Genomic DNA, 18,162 nt, shown 5'->3' with positions numbered 1-18,162 from the left:
TTTCTCCACCATTCATCTTGATCATGGCTGATCATTGAATTCAATATCCCGATTTTCCCATCCTCCCTATCCCTCGATCCCTTTAGCCACAAGAGCTACATCTAATTTCTTGTTGAAGTCAGACAATGTTTTGGCCTCAACTACTTTCTGTGGGAGTGAATTCCACTTCCAGCAACTGATGCACGAGGACTCCAAGGTCTCGTTGAGCACCCACCTCTCTCAATTTACACCCATTCTTCCTATTATTGCTACCTAAGTGGATAACCTCAGATTAATCCACATTATACTGCACCTGCCATGCAGATGCCCACGCGCGTAGCTTGTCCAAATCATGCTGAAGCATCTCTGCATCCTGCTTACAGCTCACCCTCCCACCCAACTTTCTATCCTCTGAATATCAAAGGTATTCTCTTCTTACTCAACAAGTGCTGACTCTGTGGGTGAAATCTCCCTGTACTGTCAGCAGCTGGGAGTTTGGCAAGTGGGAAAACTTAACTTGGTATGAAACCAAAAATCAGTTTCCTGATGACAAGACGAACTTGAGCAATTATATTCTCAGGACTTTAAGGGCAGTCTGAGCATCCCATAGAACAATGCTGGGAAGCTCTTTGAAAATGCATTATCAAGTATTGCATGCTCATTAAAGACCAATCACCGGAATCAAGCTCTCCCTCCAAATTAAGTTCCCCTTTATGAGAAAATAGAATGTTTGTTTTTACGATTGCGTGTTAGTGGTGTGGGCCTGACGATGTCGACTCTGTCCATGATTAACAGTGAGTTGTTGCTGCACTGTCCTCCTTAGGGCCCCCTTAACCGGCAGCCAATGCTTGAGACTGGACGGCGGCAGTGTAACTTGTGTGGGGGATGAGCAAGGAAGGGTGGGGGGATTTGAGGGGAAGGGTGGAGCAGTGAGACAAAGGTGGAAAGGATGGTGTGGGCTGTACAAGTGCCCTTGATCTGTGGTGCCCTGACCTTCGATCCCATGAGGTGATGGTGACTTCCTGCCCACCCTTGCCACATGGATAATGAGCTGATCAGTGCAAGATGGCACGTGGTCAGCTGCCTCACTCCCCCAACTTTGACTTCCTCTCCCATCATCAAACTTGGACCCCAGAAGGGAAGAATGTGGCCCTCAGTTCTCACTGCATAGAACTAAAAAACCCGGTGCTTTCTGCGTCTCTGTTAGAATGTTATAGTACACAAACAGGTCAAATGTGTACAGGTGGCTTCTCCTTGTGGGAGGACAGCAGTTCCAGGAAATATTTTGAGGTTTGTTCAGTTTTCTTTTGAGGTTGAAGAATATTTATGCACTCTTTTTCCCAGAAATTTGAATTGCAGAGCTGGGATCAATGATGGAGTACCATGCAAATGGTCTGCGGGTGGAGTACGCTTGCATTAAATAATTTTCTTCCTCTTTTTGTTCTAACATACTAATAAATTCTTGTTTGTTTTTCTGCAGGTGTCATGTCTACAGGATTTCTTTGGTGACGATGATGTGTTCATTGCTTGCGGCCCAGAAAAGTTCCGATATGCCCAAGATGATTTTTCATTGGATGAGAATGGTAAGTATCTGAATGGATTAAGATGACAGCTATTGCATGAAGCAATATCAAGGCTTTTAGCGTTTTGCCTTGTGTTTGGAAGCAGCCCCAGATAGTTGCCGTGAAATGTTTTGCTGACTGACTGAAGTGAACTGAATTTCAGCCAATGTGGGAAGTCGTCCCCTGTGGAACACTGTTTTACACACACACACACACACACACACACACATGTGCACACACACACACACACACACACACACACACACGTGCACACACACACACACACACGTGCACACATGGCAGGAAATTGGTTGTTTTGTCACTCAGAAGCGTACTTCAGTTATTTGGGTGCAACCTCTTAAGAAGATTCAGATGGTCATGAATTAAGCAAAAGTATCATAAATGAGTTAGAAAGTAGTGTCCCTCACCAGTAAATGTTCCTTATAGAACTTCCAGAATATGATCCCTCCCAAGGAAACACAATTCTTTGCCCTCTTTATTCTCATTTTATGAAAATTCACCGAGTAACTAGAATAAGTGAATCAGAAGTTTAAATGTTCACATTGTCCTCTCCTCTGGTGTGAAGTCAGCGAGCTGTGCACACCTGCACCTTTCCACCTTGCTGCCGAGCCTTCCATCGGCAGTCACCTTTCTAAGTCACACTTTAAAATGTTGGAAGTCCTGTTGCTGCTGACCCAGACAGTGCAGACCAACTTGCGTGAAGACAGGAAAAGGGATGTCTGCTTCAACACTGTGCCTTCAGCATCGAGAGCAAATCCTGAGAAACTGGTCCAGTAAGTATTATGTCTTCAGTAACCGATCACGTCTATGTGCTTAATGCCTGTCTTTGCAATTACTTTCTCGTTCCAAATTCATCCCTGTTTTCCAATTCCGAGCATGTTCAACTGGCCCTGTCATCTCCTCCCTCTACCTTTTGTGCCGTCTGCCTTCTTGAAGCATCATCATGTTTTGCATTGAACTTCCGTCTTATCGTAATTTTATTATTTTTCAGCAGACTTTCTTCACACATAATTTTGACATTTTAAGTCTGAATCAATAATCTAATTATGAATTAAGGTATGTTATAGAATCATAGAGATATACAGAACAGAAACAGGTCCTTGGGCCTAACTTGTCCAAGCTGACCAGATTTCCTAAACTGAGCTATTTTCCTGCGTTTGGTCCATATTCCTCTAAACCTTTCCTATCCATGTACCTGTCCAAATCTTTAGATCGTAATCCTTACAACCTTTGAAGTCCTGATTGCTAGTTCCCTTCCTAGCTCCCTAAACTTTGATTGAAGTATCACACCCTCATTATATGTTGTATAGATCAATGTGGACCACAACCGTTGGCTGTTCATTCCCCCCTCGCGATGTTCTGCAGCCATTCAGTGGGAGGCAACATATCAGCCTGGATTCTCATATGTTGCTAAGGAAATGCTCATCTGTTTCAGTAACTATCAAACCCCCTCACCATTGTTTTTCCAGAGGCCTTGTGGTACAGTAGTAGCGACCCTACTTCTGGGCCAAGAAGCTCCGGGTTCAAGTCCAACGCCAGGACTTGTTGCTCACTATTACTGAAGGATGGAGCAAAAAGGGGAGTCTGACAGCACGCTCTGCACCTTCCCCCTCTCCTCCCCCTCCATTTCCCCACAAACCATGTCAGTTTCGAACCTACCATGCTGCACTCTGACCTGCCCTACAGCTGTATGGCATTGCCAGGTGGAAAACCGGGTGCCGAGCAAGACTTCCACCCCTCGCTGAGGCGGAGATCCCGCCCTCAGGAGAAATCCTGGCAACACCGGGAACCTGTCAACGGCAGCTGCTGGCACCACTGGAAATGAGGAAGATCTAAACCCATGGACCTCCAGAGTAGGTAAGTTCAGGATCTTGGGCCAGGAGGGTTAAGGTTAGGCGGAGGAGTGGTGGAGGTTGGATGGGGTGCTTGGTTTTAAAGGAGAGATCGGGGGTGAAGGAAGGAGGGTGTCTGACCTAAGTTGAGGCCTCACCTCGATTGGCCAGAGGCAGCCCCCAAAGAGTGACCCCACACTTCCCCACTTCCTTTCCGCCCTTTAAACATTTGAGTTTAAAAAACAGACTTCCCATCCTGCCTGCCTACATCAGATGTTTTGTGGCAGGGCAGTGTATTATCAGTTCGTTAACAAGCCTGTTTCACCCTTAATTATTCATTTAAATATGGCAAGCGGCTGCTAATTCTGGAGCCCACGCCCCCTCATATTATAGGAGACAACTTGAGGTGGAGGGAAGGTAGTGGGATGGGTGCCCACCCCAGATGGCAGGCACGCTCTGCATGGGCACAAAAAAATCAGCCCCTGGTCTTTAATCCATTATATGGTTTGGTTTTACTCTCCACCCCACCCCAACTCCCACCCATCCAATCTCCTTTAAGAAACTAATCTCATGATGTAAGGTTTCCCACAACTTCTGAATTAAAAAACAAAATAATCCATTTATGGAATGTGGGTGTCACTGGCTGGGTCAGCATTTATTGACCACCCTTATTGTGCTTGAGAAGGTGGTGGTGAGCTGCTTTCTTGAACCGCTGCAGTCCCTTTGGTGTAGTTACACCCATAGTGCAGTTAGGGATGGAACTCCAGTGACGCTGAAAAAATGACAATATATTTCCAAGTCAGGATGGTGAGAGACTCAGAGGGGAACTTGCAGGTAGTGACGTTTCCGGGTATCTGCTACTCTTCTAAATGGCAGTGGTCATCAGTTTGGAAGATGCCGTCTAAAGAAACTTGATGAGACCCTGCAGTGCATCTTGTAGATGATACACACTGCTGTCACTGTTTGTCTATGGTGCAGGGATGATGTCAAGCTTCTTGAGTGTTCTTCAAGCAGCACTGATCCAAGCAAGTGGAGGGTTTTCCGTTACACTCCCGACTTGTGCCTGGTGGCCAGGCTTTGGGAAGTCAGGAGGAGAGTTACTCACCACTTGATTCCCAGCTGCTGACTTGCTCTTCTAGCCACACTGGCTAGTCCAGTTCCGTTCCTGGTCACTGGTAACTCCCAGGATGCTGCTGGTGGGGGATTCAATGATGTGATGCCGTTGAATGTCAAGATACAAGCGTTAAATTTTCTCTTGTTGGAGATGGTCATTGCATTTTCAGCATCAGCTGAAGGCTATTTAATCATCTTATTGATAGATTTTGCTTTTCTAATGATTCAGGTAAGTTTAATAATGTATATTTAACCTCTTCAATAGTTCTTCAAGGTGCAAAAGGTACCTCTGCCGTGATATGGCAAGGTTTCCAACTAAAAATCATTTCTGTTTTCTGCACATTACACATCTTTTATTCATTTTATGTAAGATTTCACCTCAAGAAATAGTCTTGAAAATATACTTGCACTCAAGCAAGAAGAGATTAATGTAAATCTGATGATGGCTTGTCCAAAAGCAACATTTATGTTATGCTTCTAATGAGTTCCTCCTCCCACTTAGGGGATGATCATGTTAACTTTTTTGCCAATTTATTTTTCTTTGTAACCCCTTTCACTCACTGAAAGTACTAATTACTTGCTTGTTTGTGGCTCCACAAGTACCACTGCCTTGCTGAACTGACTTTTATTTACTTGAGTCTTGCCATTGTCCAATTTTGCGATGTTCATGATTCTAACATTCACGCATATCCAACCCAGTAGGAGCCAGTGACAGCGATGAGCCATAGGGAACCATTGGAAAGCTTTCTTTGACCCAACTCGGGGGCATTGGGAAGAGTTTAGCATTCCTACCATTTAACTCAGCTAGGGTTTGAACCTGCAAACTTTGTTGTCTGCCTTGTTAGCAAAGTTCAGTGATTTACTGAGGTGACAGAGGAATGGAAGAGGGGCTGGCAGTGGAAGACTCAGGTGGTGGCCAAAGTGGATGATACAGAATGGAGGTTAGACTGACTTTGGGATTGAGACAATACTAGGTCAGAAGCTCGATTTGAACACCAAGGTTTAACCTGGAAGATTGGCCTTGGAGAGGGATCGATTTGGTGAAAATGGTGCAAAGTTTTGAGCATAAAATGCCGACCTTGCACTTGTCATCATAACATGAGTTGAGTGTGACTTCTACTTTTCTCATAATGGCGTGTCAGCATTAGTTACTTCATTAGAAGGTAATCCAGGCCCAAGATTATCCTTACTATGTCAGAATGTATGCAGGGATTTTGAATTATGGCTCTCTGTAAAAGACCTGTTTCAGATCAGATTAGATAAAGGTAGGGAGGGAGCCCTGGGCTGAAAGAGGTAGATAGTGGATGACAGGAATATGAGTGAGAGCTTACTGCTGATTGGTCAAGTTGTTGTCTTTGTAATAAGTCAGAACACATTAACGTTCTTGCTGTTAATTGGTTGACTGTGTAGAATGGGTGGTAGTGTGTTTCTTGAGTAAGGGTAACCAGCTGACATGGGAAAGATTTCTGTCTTGGGAGATGACATAGAGTTGGTAGATCTCCTAAAGCTTCCCTGGCATATGTTGCATACCAAGGTGCAATGGATCAAATTTGACTGTTGGATATGGTGGTAATTAAGTTGAGCATGTTTGATAATAATATTGAGGCATAACGGAATTTCCAAGGAAATGTTTTAAGGTAACAACTGCTCTTTTCAGAGCAAAATCTTACATGGTGTAACCAAAATTCATCTTCCCCAGTGTTATCACCATGAAAACCTTCAAACATTTTTTGATCTCCAACTTTGATGTTCATGCTGTTGAGGGTGTTTTGTTTACTAAAATTGTCTATGCTTGAACCTGTTCGAACTCTTGACTTACACAAATTGGACAGGGGAATTGATGAAACCAGCCCTACTGGCATCGATATATGGCTACATTTTCTTTTTACTTAAGAAACCCCGGAGAGATAATTAGTTAAGTGGGAAAACAGTTAAGCTGATCCATGGATAACCAAACCAACCTCCACAAAGACTTGACTGAAGTACCATTGCTGTTCCACCTCCTCATGTTCATATGTTGTCCAGTAGATTTTACTTTTAAGAGTGCCTGCTGTTCATCACACAACCTATATGTTGTTTCTTTTTAAACAGTTGTGATCTCTAGCTCTCGAGAGCTTGGTGTTTCTTGACATCCTCCTCCTTCTGTTTCATTTAGGAAGGAAGTCGTTCCGCTGCACACACAAGCAGGATTCCATGATTAAGGCAAGGGACCAAAGGGATCAGGCCCAGAACAAGTGAGCCTTCTGCCCATCTTCTGCCTCCTGTACCCCACAGTTGGCCACCTTTCCAATTGTTGCTGCATTGGTTTGGGAGTCTGCAGGGGGAGGGACCTCTCTTTGTTGTGTGCTTTCAACTTTTCTGTTAATAGCTTACAAATAAATGTTCTTTGGCCACATGTTTCTGTGTGTTCTTTGCATAGCGACCTCCATTTAAGAAAGGAAAACCAGGGCTCTTCATTCCAGCCAATGGTGCTTTGAGGAGTTTTAAGCTTCTGACTCTGCAATTCTAATCACCTGAGGAATTTATTGAATTAATATTTCTTAAATGCTGCTTTGCTGAAAGCCGTCCCAGAACGTTATTTAATTACATTTTCAATGGTCAACACAATTTTTATTAAAAGTCTCTTTTACATTAAATCTAATTCATATCGCTGTTATTAATTTGTTCTACATCTCTGCTTGAATCTAAGTGAACTGGTGGGATGTACAAATCTTATGCCAATGTTGTTTGGATGAGTTTTTAACTCAGAGTCAAAATCCAGGCCGAACTGTCAATCATTCTCTTATTGGTGCAGTCATCACCTTGTGCCAACTTTAGTCATATCTTTTTTAGTACTAGGACAATAAATGACTGACAATGGAGCAAATCTGTGCTATTTAACCCATCGCATCAATACTTATTTAGAAATATCAGCTCCTTTGATCAGTGATGGTAGTCTCTACATATAAAAATTTCAAATCAAAAATCCAAATAATGTCAACCAGGGGTCATTTGCAAAACTAATCTGAATGGATTTGGAAATGACCTGAGAATCCCCCTACTTTGTGGAGTAGAGGTATCTGGGAGAATGGCACGGCACCTCGCCTGAGCATCCTGGGTTATGTGTTGGTTTTGGAGGTTAGAATCAACCTAGGTTCAGGCCTTATTGTTGCCTCGCTGTTCTTGGAGGAGGGTGCGTGAATTAGATGGTGAGTAAGGGCAACTTTCAGCCATGATTCACCTGAGGAAAAGGCAGCGCTCCGAAAGTTTGTGATTCCAAATAAACCTGTTGGACTCTAACCTGGTGTTGTGAGACTTTTTACTGTGTCCACCCCAATCCAATGCTGGCATCTGCACATCATGCCCTCCAATGTCAAATGGCCTGCTGACACTAACTAAATAGCCACTTTGAACATGGCACAAGACACCTCCAGCCACGAGGCGGCAGTAGAGAACATTTGCAGGGAAGATGTGGCTGTCTTTAGTACTCTTGGCACAGTTGCTCCATTGCCCAGGTTCCGTTGACCCCAGTTCACTGATTTTCTCCAAAGCAGGAGGAAAATTTGACAAGAAGAATATCACGTAGCACATAATTGTCAGCCCATTGAACAATACGGATGATTATTCTCAGAGATTATGGGATGCTGTGATTTTGCTAACCTTCTGAATTTGCAAGAAGGAACTTTGTTCTTCAGAGATTGTTAAAAGCCTGATTTCTGCAGCTTTTGTATCAGCAAAGAACTGGAATTTCATTGGGGCTACGGAAACCCTGCTTACCTGTGTAAAAGGGGGTTTCTGGTACTCCTGATGAAGTTACAGTGGCTGACTGATTGCGGTTCTGAGGAAATCTCCAGTCAAACACCCTGGCTATTGTAAAATACTTGAAGGATTACTTTCACATGTCACGTTTCCAGACATTACGAACTGATGCATCTTCAACTCTTCTCTCACAACTATGGAGCAAGTGTCACCATGCTGAAAAGTTGACGTGAACATGCCTTTTTTTCTATTATTGTTCAAATTCTCGGTCAGATACGTAATTTGTTAGCCTGCCTGTGTTTTCTTTACAGCAATACTGTGAAGTAAGTTCACAATCTCCAGATTTTGTTTTGGGCTAAAATCAAAATAGCGTAAACTTAAACAGTAAGGAAAATTGTTCCAGCGAAATTACAATGAAATAGCCAACTTTTCCTCAGAGTACAAAGCTGTATTTTCTGTCCAAACATTTTTCACACATTTTGGTACCTGTTAACAATCCCAAAAATGCAAACTATTAGCATTGAAGATAAACAAAACTTGAAGTGGAATAATTCTTGGATTACAAACCCTTCACATTTAATTGCAGTGACTGATTCTCACTTTTTTAAGCAAGTTGAACATAATTTGATATAATTGCCACGGCAGTTTTCTTGCTAAGAATACAAAGAAGTAATGCAACATTTGATGCAATGTTGTACAGAACCGCACCCCACAAAATAATGTGACAAACCTGACTTTGCACCGTAAGTGAGAGTCTGTTGTGGCACTAAGCTGGGGCGGCATGGTAGAACAGTGGTTAGCGCTACTGCCTCACAGCACCAGGGACCTGGGTTCAATTCTGGCCTCGGGTCACTGTCTGTGTGGAGTTTGCACATTCTCTGCGTGTCTGCGCGGGTTTTCTCCAGGTGCTCCAGTTTCCTCCCACAGTCCAAATATGTGTAGGTTAGCTGGATTGGCCGTGCTAAATTGACCCTGGTGTCAGGGGATTAGCAAGATAAACAGGTGGTGTTACAGGAATAGGGCCTGGGTGGGATTGTCGTCGGTGCTGACTTGATGGGCTGAATGGCCTCCTTCTGCACTGTAGGGATTCTGTGATAGATTTTATGTTCCATAATTCTTCGGGTAGGGTAAAGGCATCTTTGGCTATTTAAATACACACAGATTACTCTGATTACAAAATGAGGAAATAGGTCATAGGAGACCCATGATAACCAAATGTAAGAACATAAGGACTAGGAGCAGGAGTCGGCCATCTGGCCCCTCGAGCCTGCTCCATCATTCAATAAGATCATGGCTGATCTTTTTGTGGACCCAGCTCCACTTACCCGCCCGCTCACCATAACCCTTAATTCCTTTACTGTTCAAAAATTTATCTATCCTTGCCTTAAAAACATTCAATGAGGGAGCCTCAACTGCTTCACTGGGCAAGGAATTCCACAGATTCACAACGCTTTGTGTGAAGAAGTTCCTCCTCAACTCAGTCCTAAACCTGCTTCCCCTTATTTTAGGCCATGTCCCCTAGTTCCAGTTTCACCCTCCAGTGGAAACAACTTCCCTACTTCTATCTTATCTATTCCCTTCATAATCTTAAATGTTTCTATAAAGTCTCCCCTCATTCTTCTGAATTCCAATGAGTGTAGCCCCAGTCTACTCAGTCTTTCCTCATAATCCAACTCTCTCAACTCCAGAATCAACCTAGTGAATCTCCTCTGCACCCCCTCCAGTGCCAGTATATCCTTTCTCAAGTAAGGAGACCAAAACTGTACACAGTACTCCAGGTGAGGCCTCACCAGCACCTTACACAGCTGCAACATAACCTCGCTGTTTTTAAACTCCATCCCTCTAGCAATGAAGAACAAAGTTCCATTTGCCTTCTTAATTACCTGCTGCACTTGCAGACCATGTCCTTGAGATTCTTGCACAAGGACACCCAGGTCCCTCTGCACAGCAGCATGCTGCAATTTTTTACTATTTTAATAATAGTCTATTTTGCTGTTATTCCTACCAAAATGGATGATCTCACATTTACCAACAATGTACTCCATCTGCCAGACCCTCGCCCACTCACTTAGACTATCTATATCCCTTTGCAGACTTTAAGCATCTTCTGCACACTTCGTTCTTCCACCCACCTTAGTGTCATCTGTGAATTTTGACACACCACACTTGGTCCCCAATTTCAAATCATCTGTGTAAATTGTAAACAATTGCGGTCCCAACACTGATCCCTGAGGCACATCACTAGTCACTGATCATCAACCAGAAAAACATCCATTTACCCCCACTGTTAGTTAACCAATCATCTATCCATGCTAATACATTACCTGTAACACTGTGCACCTTTATCTTATGTAGCAGTCTTTGGTGCGGCACCTTGTCAAATACCTTCTGGAAATCCAGACACACCATATCCACAGATTCTCCATTTTCTACTGCACATTTAACGTTCTCAAAGAATTCCACCAAATTAGTCAAACATGACCTGCCCGTCATGAACCCATGCTGCGTCTTACCAATGGGACAATTTATATCCAGTAATGTAGTAAAAGGCTACATAATTAAGTTTCGATCTCCCTTTTAATGGAAAGAATAACCAAACCAGACAAAGTCCATAATGAAATCTTTACTGTACCATCTTGTGTAGTGGACTAGCCCAAAAGCCAACATTCAAAACTTAGATTTCATTTGAAATCCCTCTCGCACACTTTGCATATGTGATCATAAAGATTACTTTTATTTATTGTCCACTACATATAGCAGAGGAAATGATTATACATTGGAAATTATGTATAGGATTTAGCACAGGAACAAAATTGTCTTGTTAACTTAGAATGTCAATACGCCCAAAAGGAAATGAGAACGTGGGAAGCAAAGAAACTGAGGGGCCCACTTGCTACAAATGAAAGACTATTATTTGCTGAATACTCATTTTTATATAGAGTGACCAGCTCTTTAAAGAATACTAATGAATGTTTTCTCCAATTGTGTAGTTTTTTTAATATAAATTAACATGATGCAATTGAAACTACTTGGGAAACGAGCTCAGCCATTTCTAACCCAGAAATGATTCTCGACCTCTATCATTGTCACTTGATTTTATGTAAGGATCGGCTCTCAAGGATTTAATATTTCAATTCCAGAATGAGTAGCAGAACATGAACTTCCTAAATTGCCATACACCCTGGTGTGCTACTTTACAATTACATTGGTAATAAAAAATACAGTACCACCTCAGAGCTACTCAGGACATAACCATGGGGTGTTCTGTAAACTGAATCTCAATTAGTTTTGGAGCCACAGTTTTGGAAACTAGTACAGCAAAGCCTCTCTTTGTGGAGTCACTGTCATTTGATAAATGTTATTTTCCAGGACTTATCAACAAAATACTAAATTTCAGGCATTCAAAATTTGAGTAACAAAGTAATTGTTTTGTACAGAGAACTATCTGGGACTGAAATTTTAATTAAGGACTAGATTGAAATAAAAAAAATTAAAAGTGATGAAATATGGCATAAAGTAATGTTTTAATTCTAGTGTGTAAAAACAGTACGATTGAAACTGAGATTACCAGAACTGAGTTGACAGAGAGTTAATCTCCCAGAAAGGAAAGGAAGCATTAAAAAAAACTAGAGGAAATGGCTCAGAAGTTTGCCAGGTGTTATGATCTGTTAATTGTCTGATTAAAACTTTTGTACTCTCCAAGAGGTGCACAGAAGTCGGACGCTGGGAGGTTTTGATGTTGGTAAGTAAAGGATTCACTGGCGACAGATTTTCAGCAGCAGAAATGTTTGCAATGTTGTGGGATGAACAGAAAAGCTGATTACCAGAGAAGGGATTCATTGAAATATCGTTGAGTGCAGAAATCAATAGACACAATGACGTATGATGTAGCTGTGCCTTTTCCAACTTCCTTGTTCAGAAATGTGAATATTCAGCAGCAATATAGTGCATTGTACAATGCTGACTAGATCATTTGAGAGTTTATTCTTTCTTTTGTGCTATTTAGTTGCTCTCCTGTCTCTTTAATTAATTGTTGCTGTCTCTCTTCAAAGGATGCCAGTTCCCCTCTCTCGCTTGCTGTTGCCTTTTAAAAATTCAATCATTGATCTTTCTGTTTTCAATAGTCTTTGCTGCCACCTTTTTCCCTCAGTCCCTGCTGTCACCCCTTGTTTGAATTTGGCTGCTATTTCTCCCTTTCTTTCCTTTTTGCTACCCCCTCCTATTTCTATTACTTTTTGAATTGAAATAATAATGTGTCCTTTGCTCTTTCTTCCACTCTTGCTTAATAATAAACAAAGTGCAGATACAGCTGTTGCTGAGTTGTTCAGTTAACATCCTTGGTCTAACTTGTGAACTCTGAATGCATCTATTGGCTTGATTAGCCATATTTAGAAATGCAAAGAGAAGACAGGATTATTTTTAGCTGCAAAACTAGAAAGAGGTGATGACAGAAGTTTATTTATTAGTCTCACAAGTAGACTTACATTAACACCGCAACAAAATTACTGTGAAAATCCCCTAGCTGCCACACTCCAACGCCTGTTCGGGTACACTGAGGGAGAATTTAACATGGCTAATGCACCTAACCAGCACGCCTTTTAGACTGTGGGAGGAAACTGGAGCACTCGGAGGAAACCTACACAGACACTGGGGAGAACATGCACACTCTGCACAAACGGTGACCCAAGGGAATCGAATCCCTAGCGCTGAGGCAACAGTGCTATCCACTGTGCCACCATGCCGCCCCTAGAGAATAAAGATAAAATATGATAAATGTTTGTTACAATTACAAATGGCACGTTACTATCTAAGATCATAAGAATTAGGAGCAGGAATAGACCATTCATCCTTTCGAGCCTGCTCCTGCATTCAGCAAGATCATGGCTGACCTGGTTGTAGTATTAACTCCATTTTTCTGCAGCCCCTCCATAACCCTTGACTCTCTTGATCTGCCGTCAGTTTGCCTTCCTGCTATAGGAGCTGACATTCAAAAGCCAGCCGATAGTAACCAGCTCATGGATTCTACCACCCCTTCCTTTTAAGATACATCAAACATGTCATGAACCTGAAAGGGACAATTAGATTGAAGACCTTTCTTGATTGCTTATATATGTTTTATCTAAGGGAAAAATCCAATGCAGTTTAGCTTGTTTCTAATCCTATCGGCCCCAGGCACAACCTCTCAAACAGATTGTCTGAACTTCATGCACGAGTGGCCAAACATTTGAAAATGCTGCTCTCTGATGATTTGCCAGTAATACTCTACCAATTGCAAACTATAGTTCATGTTGAGGTCAGACAGTTTTATTTCAGTCTAGCAGTCATTTAGTTCCTCTGCTGCAGCCTATTTTGCAAAGCGCGCTGATGTAAACAGCAGCCCCTCATTAAAGCAGCCTCTGATTATACCACAATTTCTGCTGCAATATATATTCTTTATGGCTGCCTCTTTAATAGAGAAACCACATTAAACACCCTCCCTATAATGTGTTCCCCAGTGCAATTCTCTTTTTAATGCTGTGAAAAATGCCCTCACAGGGAGAATCTGGTTTGCAGTGTTTCAAATAAGAAACAGGTGAGCCAATCTTTTCCCAAATGAAGTCTGTATCGGATAACGGTTTAGTAGGAGGTCCAACAGGTAAGGCACATCCATGTTAACATTTGACAAATAAGAACTAACAATAATTGCACACATTTGCTAAAGAGAATTTCATCAAATTACATTCTTTATTTTCTTTGCCTTCCACCTCTTTCCTGATGGAACTGGCTCCACGCTGGACTATCGCTCTGTAGGTTGTAGTTGCTTCAAGATTTTCTCCCATTAGTCATTTATGAGCCTTGGCAGACAATGTGGCTGATGCTTACATGTGCATTCTTCCGGCAGATGCTGCTGACTAGGGATCCTGAGCAGGAACATGAGGTGGTTTAACAGCCCATAATCCAGGAGCCCTGTTGCTTAGGGTACAGTAGTACAGTGGTTAGCACTATTGCCTTACAGCACCAGACACCAAGGTTCAGTTCTGGCCTCAGTCCACTGTCTATGTGGAGATTGCATATTCTCCTTGTGTCTGCGTGGCTTTCCTCAGGGTGCTCCAGTTTCCTCCCACAGTCCAAAGACACATGAGTCAGGTTGATTGGCCATGATAAATTGCCCCTTGGTGTCGGGGGACTAGCTAAGGTAAATACATGGGGTTATGGGGATAGGGTTGGGTGGGATTGCGATTGATGCAGACTCGATGGGCTAAATGACTTCCTTCTGCACTGTAGGGTTCTGCGGTTCTAAGTGATGCACTTCCAATGAACATAGATTGAACCTGGGGTCTTCATAGAATCATAAAATTCCTACAGTGCAGAAAATGGCCATTCGGCCCACTGAACCTACACCAACAACAATCCCACCCAGGCCCTGTTCCCATAACTCCATATACATACACCCTGATAATCTCTCTGACACAAAGAGGCAATTTAGCATGACCAATCAACCAAACCCACACATCTTTGGAGTGTGGGAGAAAACCGGAGCACCCGGAGGAAACCCATGCAGACACAGGGTGGACACACAAACTCCACACAGACAGTGACCCAAGGCTGGAGTTGAACCCGGGTCCCTGGCACTCTGAGGCAACAGTGCCAGCCACTGTGCCGCCCTCTTCCCTAGTCTATTTCACTCAGGTATTCAGTAAATATATTAGCTGATGAATTGAAAATAAATTACGGGAAAAGAAAAACCTCCCTATTCCCTTTCAGTGCAATTTGCATCCATGCACTTTATTGGAAACAAAGCTCATGGGTAAGCTATAAAGCTTTCTCCATTTACAGCAACACCACTGCATTCCATGCCTGTGGGAGATGGGTTTGTCTTTGGTAGGTTGTCCTGTGTTATTCTCTTAACAGGCAAATCATTGCAGGTTATCATTGGGTGGCCATCAGTGATACATAATGGAACCAGGGAATTGTTACAACATAGAAGGAGGCTGTTTGGCCCATTTTATATGTGCTGGCTCTCTGAATGAGACATGCACCTAGTGTCGTTCCTCTTGCCTTCTCCCTGTATCTCTGCACATTCCCCCTTTAAAATCACAAACCACAATCTCCTGGTCCAAATTGACCTTATACTTTGATGTGGAAAATGACAAGTAGGCACGGACACAGACTAAATGGCAAAAGCAAGAAAGGAGCTGAACCTCGAAATAGACCCAACAAAATGGGAGAACTGTAGGATTCACTCAAACAGGGCTATTGATTCAATTTGTTTTAAAGAGTCCCAAACAAAGTTGTTTGCTTTCAAGGCATTCTCCGTAACTCTATAACAGCACAGTGGTTAACACTGCTGCTTGACAGCGCCAGGGACCCAGGTTCAATTCCGGCCTCGGGTGACTGTCTGTGTGGAGTTTGCACATTATCCCCATGTCTGTGTGGGTTTCGTGTGGGTGCCCCGGTTTGCTCCCACACTCCAAAGATATGTGGGTTAGGTTGATTGGCCATGCTAAATTACCCCATAGTGCCAGGGGGATTAGGAGGGTAAATATATCGGGTTATAGGGATAGGACCTGGATGAGATTGTTGTTGGTGCAGGCTTAATGGGCCAAATGGCCTCCTTCTGCACTGTTGGGGTTCTGTGATTCTGTCAACTTGGTGCACCAAGAAATGATGAACTGAGACCAGATTTCAAAGGATAAATGATGGGCGGTGTGGGGGAGAACAAATTCAGTGCTCATAAATGTAAGATGGTGATTAATGAACCAAGAGAGAATTCAGGACAAACTTCTTTACCCCATGAATAGTAAGAATGCAGAGCTCACTACCATGTGGGACAGTTGAGGTGTACAGCATAGTTGCATTGAAGAATAGCTAGGTAAGCATGAGGGAGAAAGGAATAGGATATGCTGATTATGTTAGGTGAAAAGGAGTGGGAGGAGATTCATGCGGGGCATTAATGTTGGCGTGGACCAATTGTGCTGTAAAGCTAAAAAAGTGAATAGCATCTTGGCTTTAGTACCTACTCACAGGCAAGTGAATACAAGTGCAGCCCAAGGAAGTAGCAAATGTGCCAAGGCTCAAAAGGTTTGCAGTTGTTCTCTGAGCTGTGTTATGAGAGCCGCTGTTAAATATTGGAAATGGAAAAAATAACTACATCTCAAATCACCACTTTCTGTATCCTGACATTAGGGTTTTTTTTTGCTTTGCATTTTTACGAACAACCTTTTAAAAATGTAAAATTTTTAATAAAGAGTGATAAAGAGTGGTGGCATCACACCAATTACTAAACACATTCCTTTAGGCTTCAAACAGTGACTCCAAACGAGAGACCACATATGATTTAACATGAAATTTATTAATAAACAGTACACAATCAATTAGGTCAAAAACTTTCACTTCAATGTGTGAACTTTTACATACATCAGAAAGAGTTCCAGGCAACAGCACTGTATGTGATAGAGCTCCCATTGCAAGTTGATCCTACCTCCAGATCTTTCTTTCAATTATTGTCATCTCCTGGGAAGCAATAGTTCAGGTGTAGAATTAAAAATCGCCTTGGGAAGGCTGCAGATTTGAAACCCCTGAACTAAATTTTTCCAAGTCATAATGAACTCTTGGCCATACCTAGGTCAGTCAGATAGCCACCTTGCAGTCTTCTGTGGCTATGCCTTCTTTTGCGATGTATCTAACATACAAAAATGGTACCGATAACCTCATGCCAAAGATCCAGTTAATAATTGCTCTACGAATTGATTCTCAGCCAGTGCTGTAACTTCTATAAATGAGACTCGGCAAAATAAGCAAATGCACCTCCGTTCTCAAACAGTACCTTCAACGCACAAACTTTTATTGCAGTTATAAATATAGAAATACACAACATGAGTGTTTAAGGTCTTCCAGGGAATCCAGCAAATTAGCCAGGAAGTAAGTCAGATTGGAAATGGTTAATTGTCAATCGTTATTATTTGTGAGAGGCTAATATTAAATGTGGCTCTTTTCTACTTTTAAAACAGAGTGCCGTGTGGTGAAAACAAACACTGGTGGTAAATCAGCTAATGCTTCACAAAGGTCCACAAGCAAAAGCTCTGGAGCATCTCGTCGTAGTAAGTCTCCTGCCGACTCTGGTAAGTGGAACCTGCTAATGCTTCGAGGGCCAAAGAGTTTGTCACAATACAGAAAAAATAAATGAATTAATATTAATTGATAAAGTGATTGCCCAAGCCGACATAAATTAGAACACAAAGGAATGTCCTTCTATTTCCAGATACATGCACCTCAATTCCTAACACAGGCAAAACAAAGTGTGTGGATAAATCACTCCACAGTTACAATATGTTCAGATGCAGCTTACAAAAAGGAGATTCCTTATGAATATTATTATTCATAATTGAAAATGTTTCTGTGTGATTCACGTGTTGATTGTTTCTCTGGTAAAATCTTTTAAGTGTGTGGGGAGGCTTGGACTAGTGCAGAGACAAAGTTTCATTAAGTGGCAATGTTTAAAGCATAACTTTGAAAATGGGATAATGATAATGTCAGTATCCTTCAGACTGGGCTGGCTTTTTCTATTATCTGGCATCTATCAGTGCTAAATTTAAAAATGACAATACTGGTTGCAATCTTGAATGTTTTAATGAATGGCCAGGCTGAGTAGCAGTATCTTCGAAAATATGTAGGGCCTGAAATTAAATGGGGCCTCTCCGTAACATTGGTGAGAGTCTGGGAGAAACTCTATGGAATTTCAGGATACAGCTATTGACCGCACAGTGGCTGGCACTGCAGCCTTATAGCGCCATGACTTGGGTTCAGTTCTGACCTTGGATGATTATGTGGAGTCTGCACATTCTCCCTGTGTCCGCTGGGTGCTCCGATTTCCTCTGCAGTCCAAGGATGTGCACATTAAATTGATTGGCCATGCTAAATTGCCCGTTAGTTGAGTA

At 42.3% G+C, this 18,162-nt stretch overlaps 1 protein-coding gene across 3 annotated transcripts in view; it reads left to right on the top strand.

The window, feature by feature from the left end:
* Positions 1–18,162, top strand: part of LOC145342396 (neuronal migration protein doublecortin-like) — a 197,952-nt gene that overhangs the window by 158,868 nt on the left and 20,922 nt on the right. Inside the window, exons 4-6 of one of the 3 annotated variants that reach the window (XM_080187950.1) lie at positions 1,460–1,562; positions 11,949–11,987; positions 17,236–17,346. In XM_080187950.1, coding sequence (XP_080044076.1) covers positions 1,460–1,562; positions 11,949–11,987; positions 17,236–17,346 — 253 coding nt within the window. Of the gene's footprint in view, positions 1–1,459; positions 1,563–6,662; positions 6,894–11,948; positions 11,988–17,235; positions 17,347–18,162 lie in introns of those variants that run through there. The other 2 variants (XM_080187951.1, XM_080187952.1) reach the window with 2 other exon arrangements.

This window comes from Carcharhinus amblyrhynchos, chromosome 4 (assembly GCF_965287045.1).
Source record: "Carcharhinus amblyrhynchos chromosome 4, sCarAmb.v2.hapA, whole genome shotgun sequence".
In the NCBI taxonomy this organism is placed as follows: domain Eukaryota; kingdom Metazoa; phylum Chordata; class Chondrichthyes; order Carcharhiniformes; family Carcharhinidae; genus Carcharhinus; species Carcharhinus amblyrhynchos.
Note: the sequence above shows the minus strand (reverse complement) of the source record. Positions and strands in the feature narration are given on the sequence as shown.